Source organism: Sciurus vulgaris (assembly GCF_902686455.1).
Source record: "Sciurus vulgaris genome assembly, chromosome: 8".
NCBI lineage: Eukaryota > Metazoa > Chordata > Mammalia > Rodentia > Sciuridae > Sciurus > Sciurus vulgaris.
Window position 1 is genome coordinate 35,291,172 of NC_136468.1, and position 22,195 is coordinate 35,313,366.

General features: G+C 34.5%; 1 protein-coding gene across 1 annotated transcript; it reads right to left on the minus strand.

Annotated features, from left to right (window-relative positions):
• Positions 1 to 9,640: 9,640 nt before the first annotated feature.
• Positions 9,641 to 20,978, minus strand: ANKRD7 (ankyrin repeat domain 7; the record flags this gene model as incomplete). The annotated part of the gene is made up of 6 exons (XM_079152626.1): positions 9,641 to 9,674; positions 12,255 to 12,392; positions 12,907 to 13,013; positions 14,010 to 14,183; positions 14,330 to 14,444; positions 20,770 to 20,978. The coding sequence occupies 6 exons, from the start codon at positions 20,976 to 20,978 to the stop codon at positions 9,641 to 9,643; spliced, it is 777 nt and encodes a 258-aa protein (XP_079008752.1).
• Between the last annotated feature and the right edge of the window lie 1,217 nt (positions 20,979 to 22,195).

Genomic DNA, 22,195 nt, shown 5'->3' on the forward strand with positions numbered 1-22,195 from the left:
AATTAGAAGATGACAAGCAAATACACTTTAAAAAAAAAAAAACCTAGCCCTCAAAAGCATATTTAAACATTTTAAAGTGCTGTTCTTACCAAAATATTAAATAAAAAATGGTTGTAGTAACTAGTCTTCAGTAGCATTAAAGACAAAAGACAATTAAAAAACAAAAGAGCAAACAAAAGAACTGAATAAAACTGCCCAAACTAAACATAAGCAAAGTGGAATAAAAAATGATGTGGCAGCAATAGAATCATATTGTAAACCCTCCCAACAAAGGGGGATGAGGGAAAAGAAACTCAAAAAGAAGGAGTTTAACATGCAAAAGTACAATTTACATAAATAAAATCTGAAAGAATATATCCCAAGAAATAGAAGCAGATGTTGCTTAAATTAATCATGCTGTAGAGTGAGCAAGTAAAATCAAGTGTCCAGGAACAACTACTACTCAAAAACAGGGCTGGCTAATGGAATGTGTGCTTGTGTATTTTTGTATTTTATGCAATTTATAAAATTTTAATTTCTAATAAGGTAAATGCTGATAGATATAGCCCACATTGCATAAATCTCTTTAAGTCCTTAATAATTTCTAAGACTGTAAAGGGATAGTGAGACCATAATGTTCAAATATCACTAATAAAGAACAAATATCAGTGAGATACTTCTTCATAGAAGAAGTGACCAGGTTTGCCTCAGACTTAATTCAACAAAATCCAATGCCAAACTGCAATAAAGCAAGGTCCTGAGACAAGAAAAGTATGAACTAATAAAGTTACAGTCTGTCAAGTTACTGCTCATATATAAAAACAACTCACAGGTAGCCCTCTGACAATGAAATCCAACCAGCCAGCCATGATTCAATAATAAAGAATTAAGCATTTAGGGGATTAGGTTGCAGAATGTTATAGTTTAAAATGCTAACAAAATAATAATAATAGAAGCATAAAAACTATGAAGTGGGAAGAGAAATAAAGGAATGGAAGCAGGTTTATCATCTTATTTTCCATAGCTGAAAGTTAATAGGTACCATTTGGATGTATGGTTTAGAAATGACTCTAAACCCTTAATGATTTTTTATTCTGTCAATTTAAAAGAATCTTTTATGATTAATAGTTTTTATGGTAGTAAAAAATTACTTACCTGAGATAACTTTAATTTTGTCTCAATTTTTTTCTTTGTAAAATTAGATATTTTTATTTTGAAATAGTATTTATAGATTAGAGTTTATGGAAAACTTCCTGTAATGATAGAATGAGGAGACTGGATGATCTACTCCATAGAAAATTTTAAAAACATAAAACTGGGCAAAGTTGCTTTCCTTAAAAAAAAATTTTTTTTTTTTTTCCAAAACACTGGAAATTGACCAAAGGGAAACAATGATTGTGAAATGTTTACTGTTTAAATCCTGATATAGTATCAGGTAAGTACAGCGACAAATCTGTATCCTTCCTGTTTTAAGGCTGCCCCAATGGTTCCTGAGCTTCCTTGGTGAAAAGTAACTTCATTGGCTTGGGACTGTCAGTGCACACCAGTAGCTTTGCTGCCAAAGATAGTCTTGATTTAGAAAGAAATAGGGGGAAAACCCAGAGACTTGCCATTGAAAAGTTTTAAACCCTGTTTGAAATGCATGGGGAAAGCCTGAAGCTTTGCTAGTATAAGGCTCTGGTTCTGGTTCAAGACTGGACATGAATCAAACAGAAATACAACAGGATCCCCAGGAAAGAGTCAAGTTCTTTCTACATACCTCACTAAATGACAAAGTCCATGGGAGAACAGACAGTACCCAGCAAGCTAAAATGAAGGAAGACTTAAAGACAGGCTAAAGCCTCAAATGTATACTTCAGCCCACAGATAGCTCAGTTGGCTGTGTGGAAGCCTTACAAGCTTCAAGTGTCTGAGCACAACCACTGCCCAAATTATTGACTGACCACTGTATTTTTAGACACAGGAAGAACCTAAAATCAAGCAAAAAATGGTTAATCAATAGTTCATGATTTAAAAAGGGACTCCATAGATACATAAGCAGCTACACACTATATTTAAGACAAATTCTGCAGTTTTAAGTTCAGGCATGCTACTAAAACAACCCTCAAGAACTAAGACAGAATCCACAGTTGCTAAATACAGTACCTAAATGTTCAATTGTTAGTCAAAAATTGACACACAATTCTGAGAAAACTTGAGTAATAAATAAGTTTTATACCCATTAAATGAAATAGGGACCTATGGGTTCAAACTTACATAAATAATGAAAAGTTTGATAAGGAATAGACCTTTACATTTTTTCAGTGTCTTTCTACCAGATATGTTTATTTCAAAGAGAAAAAAAGGAATAACTTTATAATGAAGAAACCTGGAAGATATTCTCACCTTAATCAAGTGATCAGTGTAAACAGTAAAATGAAATGATGTGTCACAGAAGAGGATACAGGAAGAAAAACACAACACTTCTGGAAATAATACCACCAAGACACACAACATGGATCCAATCATAAGGAACTATCAAACTGAAATTCAGCAACTTCTTATAAAATATATAATTCATCAAATGTACCAACATCATACAAATGAATGAAAGACCAACGATCCACTGGCAAGTGAGGAATAAATAGAAGCGAGAGACAGAAGCAACATTTGATCCTTTTGCTATAAAGAACATTACTGGAACATTTAGGAAACTGTAAATGAAATCTGAGAATCATATGGTACTACTGTACCGATATTTTCTAATTTAGATGGTTGTATTATGGTTAAGCAGGAGAATGTTGTTTGGGAAAAATACACCCAAAAGTCTTAGAAGTGATACAAAGAAGGCCAGCTACTCCCTCTGCAGAATAGTTCAAGCAAACAAAATTCTTTGTAATATGAAGAAGACTTCTCTAAACTTGAAGCTGTTTTGAAATTTTAAATAAGCAAAATCAGTAAGTTATACTCACTCAACTTCTTCAACTCTTAACTATACTCTATACTCCTGTAATTGGAAAATTAATGGCCCATAAGGATATATACATTCCAATGCCCAGAACCTATATTTACTTTACAGAAAAAGGGACTTCAAGATGTGATTAGACTAAGAATATCGGGATAGGGCACAATCCTGGATTATCCAAGGGGGCTCAATGTTGTCCCAAAGGTCCTTACAAGTGAAAGCAGGAGGTAAGAGAGTCAGAAATTGGAGGACAGAAGCAAAGGTGAGGGTGGTGACTGCCACAGGCAGGGAGCCAAGGATGTGTGCAGTATCCAGATGCCAGGAAAGGCAAGAAAACAAATTCACACCCCGACACACACATTTCCCACCTAAATATCCAGAAAGAGACATATCATGCCAACATCTTGGTTTTAGCCAAATGAGCTCATGTTTTACTTCTAAACTCTAGAACTGTAATATAATTTAATTAAGTAAATTTGTGGCAATTTGTCACAGCAACAATAGCAAACTAATACAATTCCTTCAACACAAATGCCAGGTACTTTTTAAAAACATTTTTGTTCTAATTAGTTGTACATGACAGTAGAATGCATTAATACATTTTGATAGATCATACATACATGTAGTGTAATTTCTCATTTTTATGATTGTATATATTGTAGGATCACATTGGTCATGTAGTCATAAATGTACATGAGGTAATAATGTCTGTTTCACTCTACTATCCTTCCTACCCTATTACCCCTTCCCCTCCCTTCACTCCCCTCTACCTAATATAAAGTAACTCTATTCTTTCCTATCCCCCACCCCCTTATTGTGAATTAGCATCCACATATCAGAGAAAACATTCGGCCTTTGGTTTTTGGGGTTTGGCTTATTTCACTTAGAATGATATTCTCTAACTCCATCCAGGTACTTCTTCTAAAGCAAGTTTATGTCCTCAACCTGAGTAAGATTCCTTTACTTCTTGAAAAGGACTGCAGAATAGAAGCTTCAATCTTATGTAGCACATAAGGGTTTTTTTTCCCCTGGCACAAGGAAAAGAATATTTTGTGGTGAAGTGCTGATTTGGGACTTTGAGAATGTGCTTGGGTAAGTAAAGTACATTGCAAATGAGACGCACACTGTGGAAATGACAAGTCTCTTGCAAGTTTCACTGGCAAGAAGAGAACAACTGTTTCCCTTCATTAGAGAGAGAGAGAGGGAGAGAGAGATCAGAGAGATCAGTTCAGTAAGGATTGGGACAATTAGGGACAATTGGAAGGGACAATTAGGGGATGGGGAAGGATCTGGTATCAAGGTCTGGAGGTATGGGGCAAAGAGAACATTTCCTGGGTACAGTATGAATGAAATGCCAGAAGACACATGCTGAAATCATCCATTGAAATCAGCTTTTTGCTGGGTCAGTAAATAACCCCAAAATTTCAGTTACTTAAATAACAAACATTTCTTACTTCCAGGTATATATTATGGCTCTGGTGGACCTTTGGGGGCTGTGAATGAATTATGGGTCTGTTTGAGCCATTCCAAGAAACGGGTGTTACTCTTCTGAGAACTCTCGGTGAAATCTCACCTAGAGACAGCTCGGTTCATGCTGCCACTATGCCTATTGGCTCAGGCAGCCCTAGGTTCAAACTCTGCAGCTCAAAAGTAAAGGAGTAGGTGTAACCTGCTAAGCTCCAACCAAGCTGTCTTTGATATCTTCTTCCTGTTTTCCTCAGGAAGTCCTTCACTCTGAATCCCATTGGTATTCCTACCCATTTAAATAAAGCGAGCAGCAGGCTCCATTTTGTTAGGTCCAGCCTCCATTAGATCTGGATCATCCCATCATACCCCCACTTTTCATTTATTTCCATGTCTTGTCTTTATTTCTTAAATTTCTCATACCTTTAATATTTCTAATCTGACTCACTGCCCTAGTTTGGGCAAACTGAGTAAACAACACACGGGTCACGTTAGCTAGCTGGGTTCCTGGTACCAACTAAGCTTGAACTCAGATCTGTACCATATATGTCTTCACTGAGACTCAGACTTTAGAAGTAAATGCTATCTAAGCATGCTCTTCTCAGGGAAAATGGTAAGAGTGGAAGACGGTGGGGGCTTCTGTTAGAAAAAGGCAACCTGTCACTTCCACCCATATTGCTTTGGTTTGTGGCAAGTTACATGGGTCAACCAAGTCAGCAGGAAGGAGAAAAGGATCAGGGAGAGGAGAATGAATACTTGCTGAACAATATTCCAACTTATTATAATTCCGTAACGGTAAGGAGGGGGCTCCCAGTAGAACCAGTTAGCATAGAAAGTGGCAAAGAGGGGACTAGGACAACACAAAGATGGTAATCTTCATCAAAACTAGGAAGGACTTATTTTGTGTGGAAATGCAGTTAAAACAAGCTAACTCTGTAGCCCAGGTAAAAGTATGGTCCCAGGGTTTCTGGAAGACAGCAGTGTAGCAACACCACCCAGAGGTGGGCTGGTGTCAGCCTATGCTAATTTCAGTGAGATATTCAAAGGAGAAAAATTTGGGACAGTTGTGTGGTGGAACTGGACAGGGTCACCACCATGTTCACAGAGTGCCTTTGAAAATGAGAAAAAAAAAAAATGTGCCCTATTCTTTTGACAGACCTGTGTCAAGGTATGTGGTTTAATGAACCCTATTCTGCTCCCTGTAGGAAAGTGCTCTAAATCTACATAAATCTGTTATAATTCTAGTTGACTAAAAGAAGAGGGGAAGTCGAAGTTTGAGGACTTCATGCAGAAGTATGTGCAGAAGTATATTCTCCAAGCTGTTCACGTGAGTGGGAAAAGCTATCTATTTACATGGTTGCTTAAAGGAAATATGACTATTCACTTGAAGTTGGGTATGTATTAGGTTTTTTTCTGTTATCAAACTTCTGAAGGAAAAGTCAGTATCTTTATTTTAGATATTACCATTCACTCCAAAAAAGTAATTTATAATTTGACAATATTCAATTTAAATACTTGAAATAATTTACCAAAAAAATATTACAATAATAGAGAAACAAAGGTAACAATTTAAACTCAAGTTATCTGCACTATACCTGCACTACAACATATCAAGTACATATTTTCCCCAAATGGATAGTCAACACAAATCCAATAATGTACAAGATTCTTTCTCTATCTCATCTGATTTTTTCTATTAGGTGTCCTATGTCAAAACTGCATCCAGTCTTCATGACCTTATATATTCAAATTTCTTCTACCCCACCAATGTTAATCTGAAGGTGAACCCCATAAATAATCTGTCCCTCTGATTCTTCAGTGTTTTAGTGATGTCTCTATTATAAATTTTTATTATGTTTGAACAAGTTTTGATTGGAAGACCCAAAGAAACCCTCCTTTCCTTTAGGCTCAGTTAAAAAAATTGCTTTTTATTTGAAATCATTCCCGACCCTTCCTAATCTACTCTAGGTAGTTTATCAGTCCTTTCTTTTCTACTATTGGCAGAGGTATAATTCACTTATATATTTGAAGAACTGGAGTAGACTAACCATTTGCAAACTCACTGAGACAGAAGATATCAATCTTTTTCATCTTGGCTTCCCAGCATATGATAAAAAATCCAAAACAGGGTTCCCAGCCTCTGTACTATGGCACTTTGGGCCAGACAATTACTCATCATGGGGCCTGTCCTGTATATTATAAGATATTTTACAATATTTCTCCTCAGTCTCGAAAAACAAAAATCTCTCCAAACATTGCCAAATGTATCCTGGTAGAGGGAGAGGCAAACTGCTCCCAAAAAGACACACAGACAGAAACCATAGCATAAATTAAATATTTATTGCCTTGATGTCAGGAACTGTCAGGTGGTTTCCTCCACTTTACTTCTTCCAGTATCACCTAGGATTAGAAGAAATTCAAGAAATATATTTATATAAATGAATAGTTTGAATAAGTTGCAAATATTATTAAAATTTTCATTCTGAGCCATTAAACATGGAGTTTATAAGGATGGCATATTCATCCATTCCTGAGAGAGATGAGGTGGTATTTGGTTAATGGCACAGATTCTAGTATCAGACCAACTAGTTTTAAATCCAAGTATATGGGTTTATATCCAGCTCTCAACTTACTAGCTTAGTAACATTTAACAAATCATTAACTGTGCCCATCAATGTTCCTGTCCTAAAATGAAGATAAAAATATTATCTACCTTGTCAAGACTGTGTGAAGTTAGGCTATGTAAAGCTCTTGGAACAGTGTCTGACATTTCAATTGTTATTATGCACTTAACAGACTGAATACCTACTATACAGCAGAGATTTTAAACAGAATGAGTCAAAAACTATTACCCTAGGTAAATGTATGATTACACAAATGGTATGCCTCTACTTCATGTACAGAGAAACAAGATGTATTCCATTTGTTTACAATAAAAATAAATTTTTTAAAAAAGTGGCGAGAAACAAAAAAGTTCAAGCTATCAGAGTGTGAATTCTAAAAAATAAAGAGGAGAGGAACTGAAAGCAACGCAATTAAATTACAGAAGGATAAAGCAGCAGAGGTCCCATATCGAGAGAGGAATCTCTCTCAGGTAGCAGCTAAAGGCAGTGTCTTCCACGGAACAGACTTGAAGCCAGGCCATGCTTAGTGAGTTTAAGGTATAGCAATGAGCACAGTGAAAACTGCACACAATGTGTTGTGTTTTTAAGAGAAAAATGCAGAATTGTGAATTCTCTTCAAGGGGGAAAGAAAGCTAAGCAAATGACTACAAAAACATACCAAAAAGTTTAATACATGTTTGTTTGAGTGGTAAGACTATGGGTGATGCATTTTTTTCTTTCATACCAAATTTTCTAAATATGTATTACCACAGTATTTCTAAAAATTGTAAATAAAAATGAATTTCCATTACACATCATTGTATGTAATTTTTCATCTGTAGCTGACATGTTAGCATTTTTATTTTACTTCAATATTTTAATACATGCTTAAACAGCTTACTCTTAAAATTGTTCAAATCAACATTTTGACTACAGATTCTTTTCTACCTATATCCTGAATATGAATTGAATCTTTTCAACTGATGGTTCACAATATAGATGTTAGTCTCTAGAAATGTCTTCATGTCCAGGAAGGTTAAAGAAATTGTTTTCCATTTAACAAACTTCTCTTCAAACGAGTCGCTATGACAGTTCTTTTAACAACTCTTACAAAACAGATCTTTCTAATTTAAGGAAGAAATAAAGGATTTATGAAAATGAAATTACACATCCAGAAAGCAAATGATACTGATAATGTCTTCATTTATGTCCAAATATTTTCACTCCTAACTATATTTCTTAACTCCTACACCTCCACTATAACACAATTATAATTTAGCACTAATACTTCTATATTTTTGTCATTTTGATTAAGTTGCCCCCTTTCAATCTGACAAAAACACAAATTCACCACCTTTTGCAAGGCTTATGGGGAATGTTCTTAACCCAATATTTCTATTATGCTTTAAAATATGTAAAGTTGAACCATTTGCTGAAAACTGGAAATACATATTGCTAAGGAAAAATTATTGGGGTTAGTTTTAACTGTTCACCCTCAGAAGACACTAAAACATAGGCATGTTCTTTGTGTAGTTTCCAATGCTTTTGTTTACTTAGGAAATGAAGTGTGTATCACAGAAACTCTTCTTATACATGTGTGAATTTTTTAAAATATGCATAGGAAAAGAAAAATTAAAAGGAATTCAGAAAAATTCTGAATTTACTTCAGTTTACTCATCTGGAGTCAAGAGGGCTAACTGTTGTGAGCATCATCACTATAGATCTGAGGAAACAGTGAGTGTAAATAATTGTGACATTTGTATGATTTACTGCCACCGTGCTCCTTCCATGACTTTATTTTCATGCTGTGGGTAAAGAGGAAGGTAGGACTATGTTTGCTGGGAATACAGAAAATAGTTGGAAGAATTGTTCTTTCATTGAACAAAAAAAGTCAGCATATGCCATATTAAAAAAAAAAAAAAAAAAACTATGTTTTACAAACCTAAATAGCTATGGGTATTTTTTGAAAATGAACACCAAAAATTATTTTAATAGATGCAGGTAAACTGAATTCTTCACAGTGTTACTTGCTTGTTAGTTGGTTGGTTGGTGGTCTTGGGATTGAACCCAGGAATGCTTTCCCACTGAGCTACATCCACAGCTCTTTTTATTTTTTGAAACAAGGACTCACTAACAGGAGTCTCACTAAGTTGCTGAGGCTGGCTTCAAATTTGCAATCTTCATGCCTTAAGCTCCCAAGTTTAGATGACAGGTGTATTCTACCATACCTAGCATGAATAATGTTACTTAACTTTTTACATAATGATTTTACATAATGATTTGGTAAATGTTATGTTAAATATTATCAAATATATTTATCTGAATTGTCCTATGCAAAATTTGAGGGTTTTTTTCATAACTCATCAAAAGACTATGGATTTAAAAATCTTAATCACCTACATCTTTATATTTCACTTTTAGTCAATACAGTGTTAGAATACTTTTAATCACAAATATTCTTAAGAGCAATTTCGAAATAGAGGAAAGTTTAAATTTTAAATTTAAATATTAAGAAAGCTATTTCCCTTCCTAAAAATAAAAGGCAACAAGAAAAATTACTTGTTCAGTTACTGGCTTACCTTCCTTCAGCTCTCCTGAACCGCAAGTAGTACCCAAAGTTGCATCTTCAGAGTAATTGTTCAGCTTTCTTCTACTTTTCATAATTAGCAGTTAATTGATGATATCTGGTCACAAAGAGAAAACATGCATGAATTCAGCATTCATAAATTTCAATTCAACTCATTATCAAGTCAAAATCAATGTTCCCTAGTATATCACACACTCCCTCAAGCTTCCTTTCAAACCTACTCCTATTGACAGACATCTTTTTTTTTCCTCTGGCATTTCTTCTGATCCTGCTATCATGAATATGATTTTAAAAGCCACTAACAAAGTAGAACAAAAATTACTTCATTTTGTACTTGATGTATTCATTTGCTAGGGCTGCCACAACAAAACACCAATCTGTGTGGATGGTTCAAACAGGAATTTATTTTTTCACAGTTCTGTAGCCTAGAGCATTCAGAATTAAGTTGCTGGCGGTGCTGTTTCCTCTGAGGGTCATAAGGGATGATCTGTTCCAGGCCTTTCCTAGCCTTGTAGATGCCTGTCATCTTGCCGCCTCCTCACATAAGTTGTCCCTCTGTGCACAAGCACCCCTGGTATTTTTCTGTATGTCCTTGATCCCCTCGTCTTAAGGCACAAATCAGATTGGATTAGGACCCACTCTACCAGCCTTATTTTAAGGACAGTTCTTCAAAAGCCCTGGGTCCAAAAAAAGTCACATCCTGAGGTACTAGGGTCAGGCCTTCAAAGGATGAATTTTGAGGATACGAAATTCAGCAGATTGTTAACAAAGTGAGGACTTGGGTTTAACAAATTAACAAAGTGAAGACAACTAACTTGGTCAGGTACTAAACATATCCAGTAAAGAATACTTTTCCTCCTCTCCCCAGAAGTTTCCATTCTAGTCATTCAATAATAGGCTTATGGTTTCAGAATTTCAGAGACAGGAAAGAGGAGCTATAGGAGTTCAAGTTAACTTTAAAATAAATATCATTCCTGCATCTGAGACAGTTTCATTCAGTTTTTAAAACTACATAAGAAATACTGTCTAGGCTTCCACTCTTACTAAGCCATAGAACCTATGTACCAGGGAAGAGAGCTAACAAATGACATTAAAAAGCAGAAACCACGGGTTTTAAGTATGCTAGATAGGCAACAGCTACTCAAGCAATAAAAATCACAACCATGGAAAACTTACTTAAAGGGGGAAAAACAGAAAAAAGGTCAGGAGGAATTAGATTATAACTTAGAAGAGTCATTTGCAATTTTTATTAAATGCTGAGGGTTCCCAGATCTTAAAGGTAATTGCTTAGTCATTAGAAGTTACCTCTCTTCATTTTCACTTCTCTGAATTTAAAAAATAATATAATTATCAGAACTCGAACACTGAAAAATGAAAACCATTTTGAGAGGATAAAAATTCCCTAGTACACATGCTTCTATTTATTCTTAAATTGATGAAGGAACAACTTACAAAAAGACATTTGAAGGAAATGAAAAATTCGCAACTTCCATATAAATACCCAATAATGGCTTCATAAGACTTGTAGATGTAAATAAAGTATTTCAAGTATGCAAGTACTATTTTTGACCAATAAATACATTACTAAACAGATATGTGTCTCCCAGTTTCACATATTCGAACCTTTTTAAGTGTTGGGGAAATTTCCATCTTTAAAAGGATCAGGTGGAAATCTCTTTTACAAAGTGAAAAATCCTTTTATAATATGGTATTCACCAATAATTTATATTTTTATGTCATTTAAATGTGTGTGTGTGTGTGTGTGTGTGTGAGTGTATAAAAAACCAAGGTAAAACAAAATAATCATGTCCAGAACTACAAAGAAAAAAAACTATATTCAATTATGGTTCATATAGTTAATAAAATATGAATTTCTTGGTGTCTCAAGTTTAATTAATTAAGACTTTAAACGTTTGAATATGTATATCATTTCTGCCACCTTTCCACATACACTTTTTATATGGAACTAATGATTAAAAGGTATTTCTAAAATGTAAATAAGGTAAGTGAAAGAATAGAGGAATAAACTAGAAAAAATAAACTAGGAAAAAAACCCATGCATAATTTAACATTGTCTTTCAAATAAAACTATTAAGAAAATATTTTGTACATTTTTTAACTTCATTAAATTCTGTACATTATATCTTATTTTCTCATTGACTTAAGAATCAGAAATTTTTCTGATTCTTAAATCATGTTAATATATGAAAATGTTTTGTCCTCTGGATATAATGAGAAAATACTTAAGAATTCTGAAAATTTATTAAATTGAAGTTAATAAAGTGTCAATAATATTCAAAACATATTTAAAATCTTTACATTTCTAAGGTATAAAAACAATGAAAACACATTGTGTGAACTAATCATCTTTTGTGCAACTCATTTACCCATATGTTTTATTAATAACTTATGTTACTGGTGTGAGAATCCTGTCCTAGAATACTTCCAATTCCCATGCCACTGGGAGTTCAACTTGGTGACTCAACTCACCTGACTGTCTTATATGAACTGGACCCTACAAATATAGAAAATCAAATATCTCTGGATTCAGGGGTCAGAGTTTACATGTGGTTACCCTTGCTGCTGAGCCTATTCCAGCTTTGTTCTTTGGGGTTCATTCTTTGTTCCTTAAGATCAAACACCACATAATTGTTAAAAGACATAAAGTACCACTTACATAGTAAAACCATTAAAAGAAGCATACTCCTCAGCTGTGAATCCATAAATATCTTGGCAAGATAGGTCAACATCTTGCTGAAGAAGAAGACTTACTATAGTTGTTGGTTCATCACAGAGAGCAATCATAAGAGCTGTTCTAGAGTAAGAGATGAAAAAATTTAGTCTTCTTAGATTACCATTCCCATCCAGGATCTCCATTAGGAAAATTTAAGACAACAGTGTAAAAAGTAGGGCAGATCTGTCAATAAAGGCTTGTCAATCACAGATCATAATATGGAATCTAAAGATAAGAATTCCTTGGAAATATACAGCTCAAAGGTTTTTAGGCTGTGCTCCCTGGAAGGCTAATGTTTTCAAGCTGTCTCAAAATTCCACACAAGAGAGTATCTATGACCCTGGCTCTATTACCCCCTTTAAACTACAACATTTGGTCTTCTATGTAAGAGTCCAATATTACTAATAACAGTAACAACAACAATCTATCAGTCTGATCCAACTGGTGAATTTTACAGATAAAAAAATTGATTCTGAGAATCTAAGTAATTTGCAGAAAATGAAAATCATGTCATAATATGGGTATGTGCATTTGTGTATGATTCTTTTAAGTGGCTACAGTTATATGCAATATTATTTAGCTTTATTAATTATACCTTTGATTCTTATCTGCAGCATTCACATCTGCCCCTTTCTTCAGAAGAAATTTCACCATTTTTTCATTATTTTCAACAATGGCAAGTAGAAGTGGAGTATTCCCATCCTGTAAAAGTTATTTCAAAATTTTTATTTAGAACATTGTATGACTCACATGACTTTTAGGTTTCGTCCAATTTAAAAAATAAGAGTGCTTATAAGAAACTTCTGAATATTCACTTCAAATTTTAAAAATATTTTGATACAGAACAAAATATAATTTCGAAGATCAAGAAAGCAAATTAGAGGGACTGGGGTTGTGGTTCCTTGGAGGGGCACTTGCCTCAAACATGTGAGGCTCTGAGTTTGATCCTCAGCACCACATAAAAATAAATAAAAATAAAAGATATTATAAATTATTTTTTTTAAAAAAAGAAAGCAAATTAGCATTGGGTCAGTTAAAAACTGAATTTCTATTTTAGGCTTACTTTAAATTGTGGGCAAGAACAGCCTAGAGTAATTAAGTGATGACCACCTATCATTTAATTCACATTTTATAATGTCATAATTGGATTTCCTTGGGGCTCCACTTCAACCTCCAAGACTGATATTTATTCGGTGCTATCAGTTAGACAAAATATCAGTGAACTCAATTGCTAAGAGGTTTTTTAAAAAAATATCCATCAGTTAATCAATTAACTGATTAGATTGCTTTAATTAATTTAATTAATTGAATTAGATTGCTTTTAGTATAGTGACTTATTATTCATGAGTATATGACTAAAATAGAAAAAATGGAGTATCAGATTTTTATCAATATTCATTTATATGGTAATCAAATGGTTCTCATTTGACATGGACCTTCGAACAATTATGGTTAAATATGATATTACTTTTTGGTCAGGGTTTCAGTCCGCAATTAAATGGAGAAAGACTTTTTAAAAAAGAAAAATGTTATCAGTTTTTGATACTCCCCTTCTCCCCAATTTTCAGTTTGAAAAATTCATTCTCTATATACTGCATTCTCTATATACAGGCATTACTGTTATATAAATTATCTGAAATGAAAGTTCTCTTTAGTTGCTTTCTGAAATACAAGGTTTTTTCTTTAATAGAAAACTACCTTATTTTTAGCTTCAAGATTCGCTTTGTGTTCAAGTAGTTTTCTGACTAATGAGACACTTTGACCACACACGGCATAATGCAGAGCAGTATTATAATGAAAATCCACCAGATTTGGGTCTGCACCATGGTTTAGAAGAATAGTAGCACAGTTCTCCTTTTGAAACTGTACTGCCTGTCAATGCAACAAGAATAGATGAATTAAGGATATGATATATTAAATTAATGTTTAATACTATGTTTTACAGCATGAAAATGAATAATAGTTAATTGGAAGAACTCAAGTATATCACAACTGAAAAGGAAAAAATTAGTACATACCTTAATCAGTGTAGATTTGTTCTCACCATCCTGGACATTTATTTTGCATTTTTTCTTCGGTAAGAGAGATCTGACATTTGTATATCCACTAGCACAGGCCAGATGCAAAGGTGTTCTACATCAATATAATGAAACATGAAGTGAAATATAAGTCTTATGGGTAAAGTTATTTATTATACCCCCCCAAAAGCTAAATTTATGTTGGAGTATTTGCTTCATGTGCATATTTACATTTATACAAAATTTACATTAATTATAATTGCTTTTTACTGAATTTAAAATACAGTGCAAATGCCTTGAACAGCAAACATCTAATATGTTTCACTTGCAGTTAAACCTAATCCTAATGCATTTAGAATATTATATAGCCTGTGTCCCAAACAAGAGAACTTATATGTCATTTATTTTGCTTTAGTTTCTCAGAACCACTTCATAGGTGTTCAAACTGACCTGTTATTGACACAAAGGAACAGCAAAAATGAGGCTCTCAAGGACTTAAAAATTAGATAATTTTCAAAAAGCTAAACTAACAAAACCCAGTATACCTAACTTACCATCTACATGAGTAAACTAAAAATGTGTAAAAAATAACTTTCAACAATTTTGGAATGCTATATTATAATCCGGTATACTTGAATATAGTTACAAAAGAAAAGATAACAATATCACTAAGATATAAAAAGTCGAATTCTAATCTATTATTCTCTAGATGAAAAAAACTGTATAGGAAAAATGTAAGTCAGTTTGAATGATAGAATGGAACCAGAATTATTCACACTCAATTAACATCTTTCATGGAAAAGACAATCTGAATTTAAGGAACACAAACTTTCCAGTCATAAGGGAATACTTTGTTGTAAAACAAAATGGTTTGTCAGACATCGTGTCTAGATTAAATATTGCTTAAAAATACCTACCTTATTTTGCTGTGATTTCATTCTTACTAAGCAAATATCTGGGGACGAATTTGGTTTCTCAACAATCCAATACAAGAAAGAGCCAATTGATATTGTTGTTGTTGTTGTTAAGATTTATAATTTGGCTGAAGGATGAACTTCCATAAGAAATTGTAAACTTTTGGAGTCCATGACCAAATATACAGGGCTAAATAACTTTGATCATACCTAAGACATGTCCTTGAAGTAGCATAAAAACGTTTTCATCTTTCTTCTTCATTGGCTATTACATATATCTTAAGAATTGAGTCCCAAGGAATTTTGGGATTTCTATTAATCATTAAGCCTACTTCTATATAAACTCAGCTTTTTCATTTATCAAACACAACAACAGTAACATCAACAACAACAAAATACTGCTACAACTGCCATCTCTAAAGAGAATGCAAAGGATATTTGGCTAATCCCCAATATGTCTTTTAAAAGTGGATGCTGCACCCCTGGAGGATAATTTCACTTTTCCAGTTGAAGTCTAAAACCCACTTTGACAATTAAACCCTCGATTTACTCCAACAGACTTAGGAAATCAGCTACAAATTCAATCAAATAAAATAACCATGAAGGATTCAGCTTTCTAAGATAGTATTGAGCAATGTATTCTGTGGTGTTTTAACACAAAATCTGGAAACAAGTATTAATCTATTTTGAGCAAATATAAAACACTATAATGTTTGTAATATCATTAAAATCTCCAGGACAGTCTTGTAAAGAGTTTTACTTAGAATATATGGCATGTTTTTAAAGGAGTCATCCTGGTTTAAAGAAAAAAATGTTTTAATAATATACAGATTTCACATTTGCATTCAATTTCATTTAAATTTTTAGATTTAACTATCCTTAAATTGCAGAGTGCACAATGGGGTATACAGGAAATAATGTCCTTGTTGTGGCTTCTTTTCCAACTGTTTACATATATAATGCATATGTATATACTTTGAGGCCTAGCTGAATGTTTTCCACCTAATATCAAAACAAAAAATATTCAATTTTTTTAAAACAGCTGAAATGGAGAAGACATATTCATAGATATGAGAAATACTTTTAAAATCAATATTATTGCATTTGCTAAAAATCCTCAACTTCTATCAATATATAAGAGACCCACTTATATATAAAGAGACTTTAGTTTATATTGTTACTTAACTCATAGAATTTATCTAACCAGGAATCTAAATCCCTGTGAAGACCAGTGCTGGTTTCTAAGATTTCCAGCTAGCTGGTGTAATCTTGTTTAATTCAGACTCTCACTCTCTTATATACTGGTAGAAGAGTTGTCAGCATAGACTGCAATAGGTGCAGAATTTTCAAATCCCAAATATATTAAACACTTCCTACTCATTTTCAAACCTACTGTGCCCGTTGTTCTGGAAATAAAAACATAAACTTCTGTCTACAGTACTAAGAGGGAAGTCATAGTAATAAAGGCCTATGTTAAAAAAGAAGAGATGGGTGTGGTGGCGTATGTCTGTAATCCAGCAACTAGGGCATCTGAGGCAAGAGGATCACAAATTCAAGGTCAGCCTCAGCAACTTAGCAAGTCTCACTAAGCAACTTAGCAACTTAGTGAGACTGTCTCAAAATAAAAAATAAAAAGAGCTGAAGATCTGAGGGTGTAATTCATTTGTAAGTGTCCCTGGGTTCAATCCACAGTGAAGAAGAAAGAAGAAAGTAGGAGGAAGAAGAGGAGGAGGAGGAGGAGAAAGATCTCAAATAATAACCTAACTTTACACTTAAAAAAAAAAAAGTTAAAAAATGAAGAACAAAATAAGCCCAAAGTTACCAAAAGGAAAAAATAACAATTTATAGCAGAAATAAATGAGCAGAAAACTAAATGAAAAAAAAAAAATCAGTGAAGCCAATGGTCTTTCACTAACAAAGTCAACAAACTCCTAGACCTGAAAAAAAAAACAGATAATAAATAAAATCAGAAATGGAAGAAGAACTATTACGACTACAACTGATATGACAAATACTACAACTGATACGACAAATACAAAATGACCATGAGATACTACTATGAACCATCATACACCCACAAAGGGATAACCTAAAAAAAAAAAAAAAAAAAAAAAAACAATAAATTTCTAACAACATTCAGCCTATCAAGACCAAATCATTAAGTAGTTAAAATTATGTGAAAAGAGAGCCTACAGAGTGGGAGAAAATCTTTCCCACACACACTTCAGACGGAGCACTCATCTCCAAAGTGTATAAAGAACTTAAAAAACTTTACACCCAAAATGCAAAGAACCTAGATATACAGGTGATCAACAAATATATGAAAAAGTGCTCATCATCCCTAGTAATTAGAGAAATGTAAATTAAAACCACCCTAAGATTTCATCTAACTCCAATTAGAATGGCTATTATCAAGAACTCAAGCAATAGTGTTGACATGGATGTGGGGGAAAAGGTACACTCATACATTGCTGGTGGAGTTGCAGCCACTATGGAAAGCAGTATGGAGATCCCTCAGAAAGATTGGAATGGAACCACCATTTGACCTAGCTATCCCACTCTTCAGTTTATACCCAATGAACTTAAAATCAACATACTATAGTGATGCAGCCACATCAATGTTCATAGCAGCTCAATTCACAATAGCTAGATTGTGGAACCAACCTAGATGCCCTTCAATTGACGAATGGATAAACTGTGGTATATATACACAATGGAATATTACTCAGTCATAAAGAAGAATAAAATTATGACATTTGCTGGTAAATGGATGAAGTTGGAAAATACCATGCTAAGTGAAATAGGCTAAGCCCAAAAAACCAAAGGCCGAATGTTTTCTCTGGTAAGTGCATGACAATATTTAATGAGGGGGAGTAATGGAAGGAAGAGAAGAATGAAGGAACTTTGGAAGATGTAGAGTAAAATGGGGTGGAAGGGGGTGAAGAACAGAAAGATAGTAGAATGAAACAGACAGTATTACCCTATGTATATGTATGATTACATGAATGGTGTGAATCTACAATGTGTACAACCATAGAAAAGAAAAGTTGTACCCCATTTGTGTATGATGAATCAAAATGCAGTCTGTAAAAATAAAAAAGATTTTAGTAAAAAAAATTCTAAACAGACCTATAACTAGTATGGATATTGAATCAGTAATCATAAAACTTCCCAACAAAGAAAAGCCTACAATCACAGACCTCATTGGTGAACCATATCAAATATTGAAAGAATTAACATCAATCTTATACTGAAGAGGAAGAAATACTTTCAAATTCATTTTTCAAGGCCAGCGTTATCCTAATTTTAAAGCTAGACAAAGAAACTACAAAAATACAAAACAACATCCTTGATGAATATAGATGCTAAAATCCTCATCAAAACACCAGCAAAACAAATCCAGCAATGCATTAAAAGGATTTACACCCAAGATGCAAGGATACTTCAACATACAAAAAAGAAAAAGAAAAAAAGAAAGATCAATTAATGTGATCAATCACATTAGCAGAATAAAAACATAAAAATCATGAATTTCTCATTAGATGCAGAAAGAACTTTTGAGAAAATCCAACATCCTTTTATGATAGCAGCAACAAACTAGGAAAAGAGGGAAGTACCTAAATACAATAAAGGTTGTATATATAAAAGCCCAACTTAACAGTATTCAAAGTACTGAAAGAAAAAACTGCTAATCAAGAATACTATACATGGCAAAACTCTTCTTCAAAACAAAACAACAGACCCTGAAAGTTTTCCCCAAGATCAGAACTAGGCAAATATGCTACTTTCACATAAGATTGGAAGTCTTAGTCAGAGGAAAGTGTCAAGAAAAGACAGAAAAAGCATCCCATTGAGACGGGGCAAAGGATAGGTAGCAGGTTATCAAAGAAAAGGAAATGAGTAGATAGCATGTTCCCATCAATCTGGTGCTAACAGCCCTCCCCCTGCCCCGGGAGAAGGATCACACTTTCCAACACAAGCAGTCACTCCCTGGACAGATCTCTCACTGCCTGTAGGCACAAGAATGGAAAACTAAAGTCTATAAAGGGGCAGGACACCCCCATTTCCTCAGTCACCAGCTCTGGACCCCCTCCTATCCGCAAGAATCTCTCTCTCTCTCTCTCTCTCTCTGTGTGCGTGTGCGTGTGTATGTATGTGTGTGTGTGTGTGTGTGTGTGTGTGTGTGTTTCATTTCTTAAATAAAATTTACTTTCTGCTGTTGCCTCAGCATTTCTTGGATATTTAAATCTTCAACACCAGTGCAGCAAAGACCCGATCCTGATTTTCAAGACTCATATCACCGTCAGAAAAGAAGAAAAACAGGATCTCTTTGCAATTGACATAATTTTATATAGAGAAATGCAGAGTTATCAAAAGGCAAAGAATTTCAGTAAAGTAGGATGAATATGCTCTAGAGATCTGCTGTACAACACTGCATTATGATCAAAATAATATATTGCACACTTAAAAATCTGTTAGGAGGGTAGATCAAATATTAAGTGTTCTTAGCAAATAAAATAAATTCTGCTGCCCATCACAAAATTTGTAGATGGATAATGATTACATTTTTATTGATCAAGTAGTTGAATTTCCTGTTTTGAAGTTCTCATTGCACTCTGAAGTCAAGACAGATGCTATCAATTACCTCTTTTAGATCCAAGCTTGGATATACATCTAAGTCTCTCTACTTGTCAAACCAAGCTCAACAGCAGCTCTTAGTCTGGAGATTCTGGAAGTTTCTTGAAAAATTGTAACTAAAATAAGGTCAATGGTGTAACTGAGAGTATTTAGTTAAATGCATTGTGTCAAGGACCCTTTAAGCTATTATAACCTCTGTGGCAAGTTCCATGGAAATGAATATGGAAAACTTTGTCAATCTTAATCACCATTTTTATCCCAGAATTTAACAAACTGCCTTGTTATTTACATAGTGGTTACATATATTTAGCCTATATATTTGTCGAGTAAATTAATCCAAAGCTAAGCAAATTAATGCTAAGGAATGTGCAACACAGAAAAAGCAAAAATCATCCTCTGTCCAATAAGTTTGAAAACAAGTTTCTTTTTAATGTACACCAATTGTTGATGTTTCTAAGTCTTGAAAATCTTAAAAAATACTGTTGTAGGTAGTTGCCTTTTCATTTATCATAGTCTTTCATTAGTAAATGGAAGCGAATTTTATTCAATGAGTGAATGTTATATGGCGAGGGACAACCTATACCAGAGAGCAAAACAACAAAACCGGGCAAAGACAGAGTGAGTGCACCCAGGACGTTAATGTGGAGGAAGTTGTGGAGGAAATCAGAGAGGGCAGAAAGACTTTCAAACATGCAGGTAAGCACTCGCAAAAAAAATTAAATAAGAATCACGGCCCCTGCCCAAGATCAGCTCTCCGCCCAGGAAAACCCGGAGTGACAACCGAGTGAAACAGCCCAGGCACGTCTCATTTCTGGATGGAAGGCCCGGTACCCCCAGCATCCCCAGCCCTCACTACTGCCCTTCCCCAGGCTCTTCAGCTTTGCCCACCGGTCGACTTTGTCCCGCATGTTCACATCATGTTTCTTGAGCTGAAGGTACACCTTTAATTTCTCCAAATCCCCGTCTGAAGCAGCTTTGTGGAGTTTCTTTAAGTGCCTAGCTCGGGGAGTAAAGTCCTGGCCTTCGGGCAGGCATGAGGGGCGGCTAAAAGATTCATCCTTCCTCTTCCAGTAGCTGAAAAGCTTCCTCATAGACATGATGTCCTTCGTCAGATCAGGATGTCCCTAAGGCTCTTAACAGACCGCCCCTCTGCCGCTCCACCGCCGCTCCACCTGCTCCGGGAGCTCCAGCCAAACCCGAAGTGCAAGTGTGTGCAGACCTGGAGCTTCAGGCTGCAGCCTTGCGTTGCCTGGTAACGCCCAGCATGATTATGACCTCGTCCCAGAACCGGGTTTTCACCTCTGACCTTGGCCTTACTACCAGCTCTACAGTCTTGCTATTAGGTCATGAGCCCTTGGAGAAAATCCTGCAGTCTTACAAATAGTCCGTTTTCAAGGCTAGAGCAGATGGCTTGAACTCTTACAAGCCTTACCTTCTTCCCCTGGCCCCCAACCCCCTCCCAGCCTCACAGACTGATTTGTCTTTACCAATAACTATAATCCCCGGATGATCTCAATTTCAAACACACTTTGTGAGCACATTCCAGCTCACTTTCTCTAGTTTCAAAACTCCAAATCTTTTGAAAATTGAACTCACTGCATGTAAAATCCATTAATCCTACCCTCTTTCCCTGACCTTCTCCCTGTGTCCTCATTTCCCGGCTCTACTAGGTTAAATTCAATGATCAATCATTGAGAGCACTCCTGCGCTTCATAAATTTGTCCCCATTTTTTCTGCCTTGGACTCTGAATGTGACTAAAGGAAGGAACACAAGCATGCTGTCATCTTTTTCATAAAAATCATTTCAAGAGGTCTTTTCTTCCTGGACGTTCTTAGATAATTCCCTGGTCCACCCACACTCCCAAACTCCCCCTTCTTTGACCACTGCATACCTTCTCTCTATTTAAACCTCCTCAGTTAATCACCTTGCCGCCTGAGACAAAGAAAGAAGAAGAGAAATTCTACGGGCTTCTAAGACATCTACCCATGGGTCACACCAACCCCTGAAACCTTCACTCAATTTCTCTCCTTTATACAATTCCTTGGCAAAAATAGCTATAATCTTTAATCTCTGTCTACAATATGAAAATATAAAAGTATATTTCAAAATATATATGAATATTTATGTAAATATATGATTTTTGTATGAGTGGATTTGAATTTAATAATAGTATTAGGGGTAAGACTGGGATTAAGGCTAGGGTTAAGGTTAGGGTTAATAGAGGACATATATATCAATATATAAATAAAAATATGAGAAGATATGTGATATTATATAGAAAATTCTATATCTATTTATATATCTATATATAAA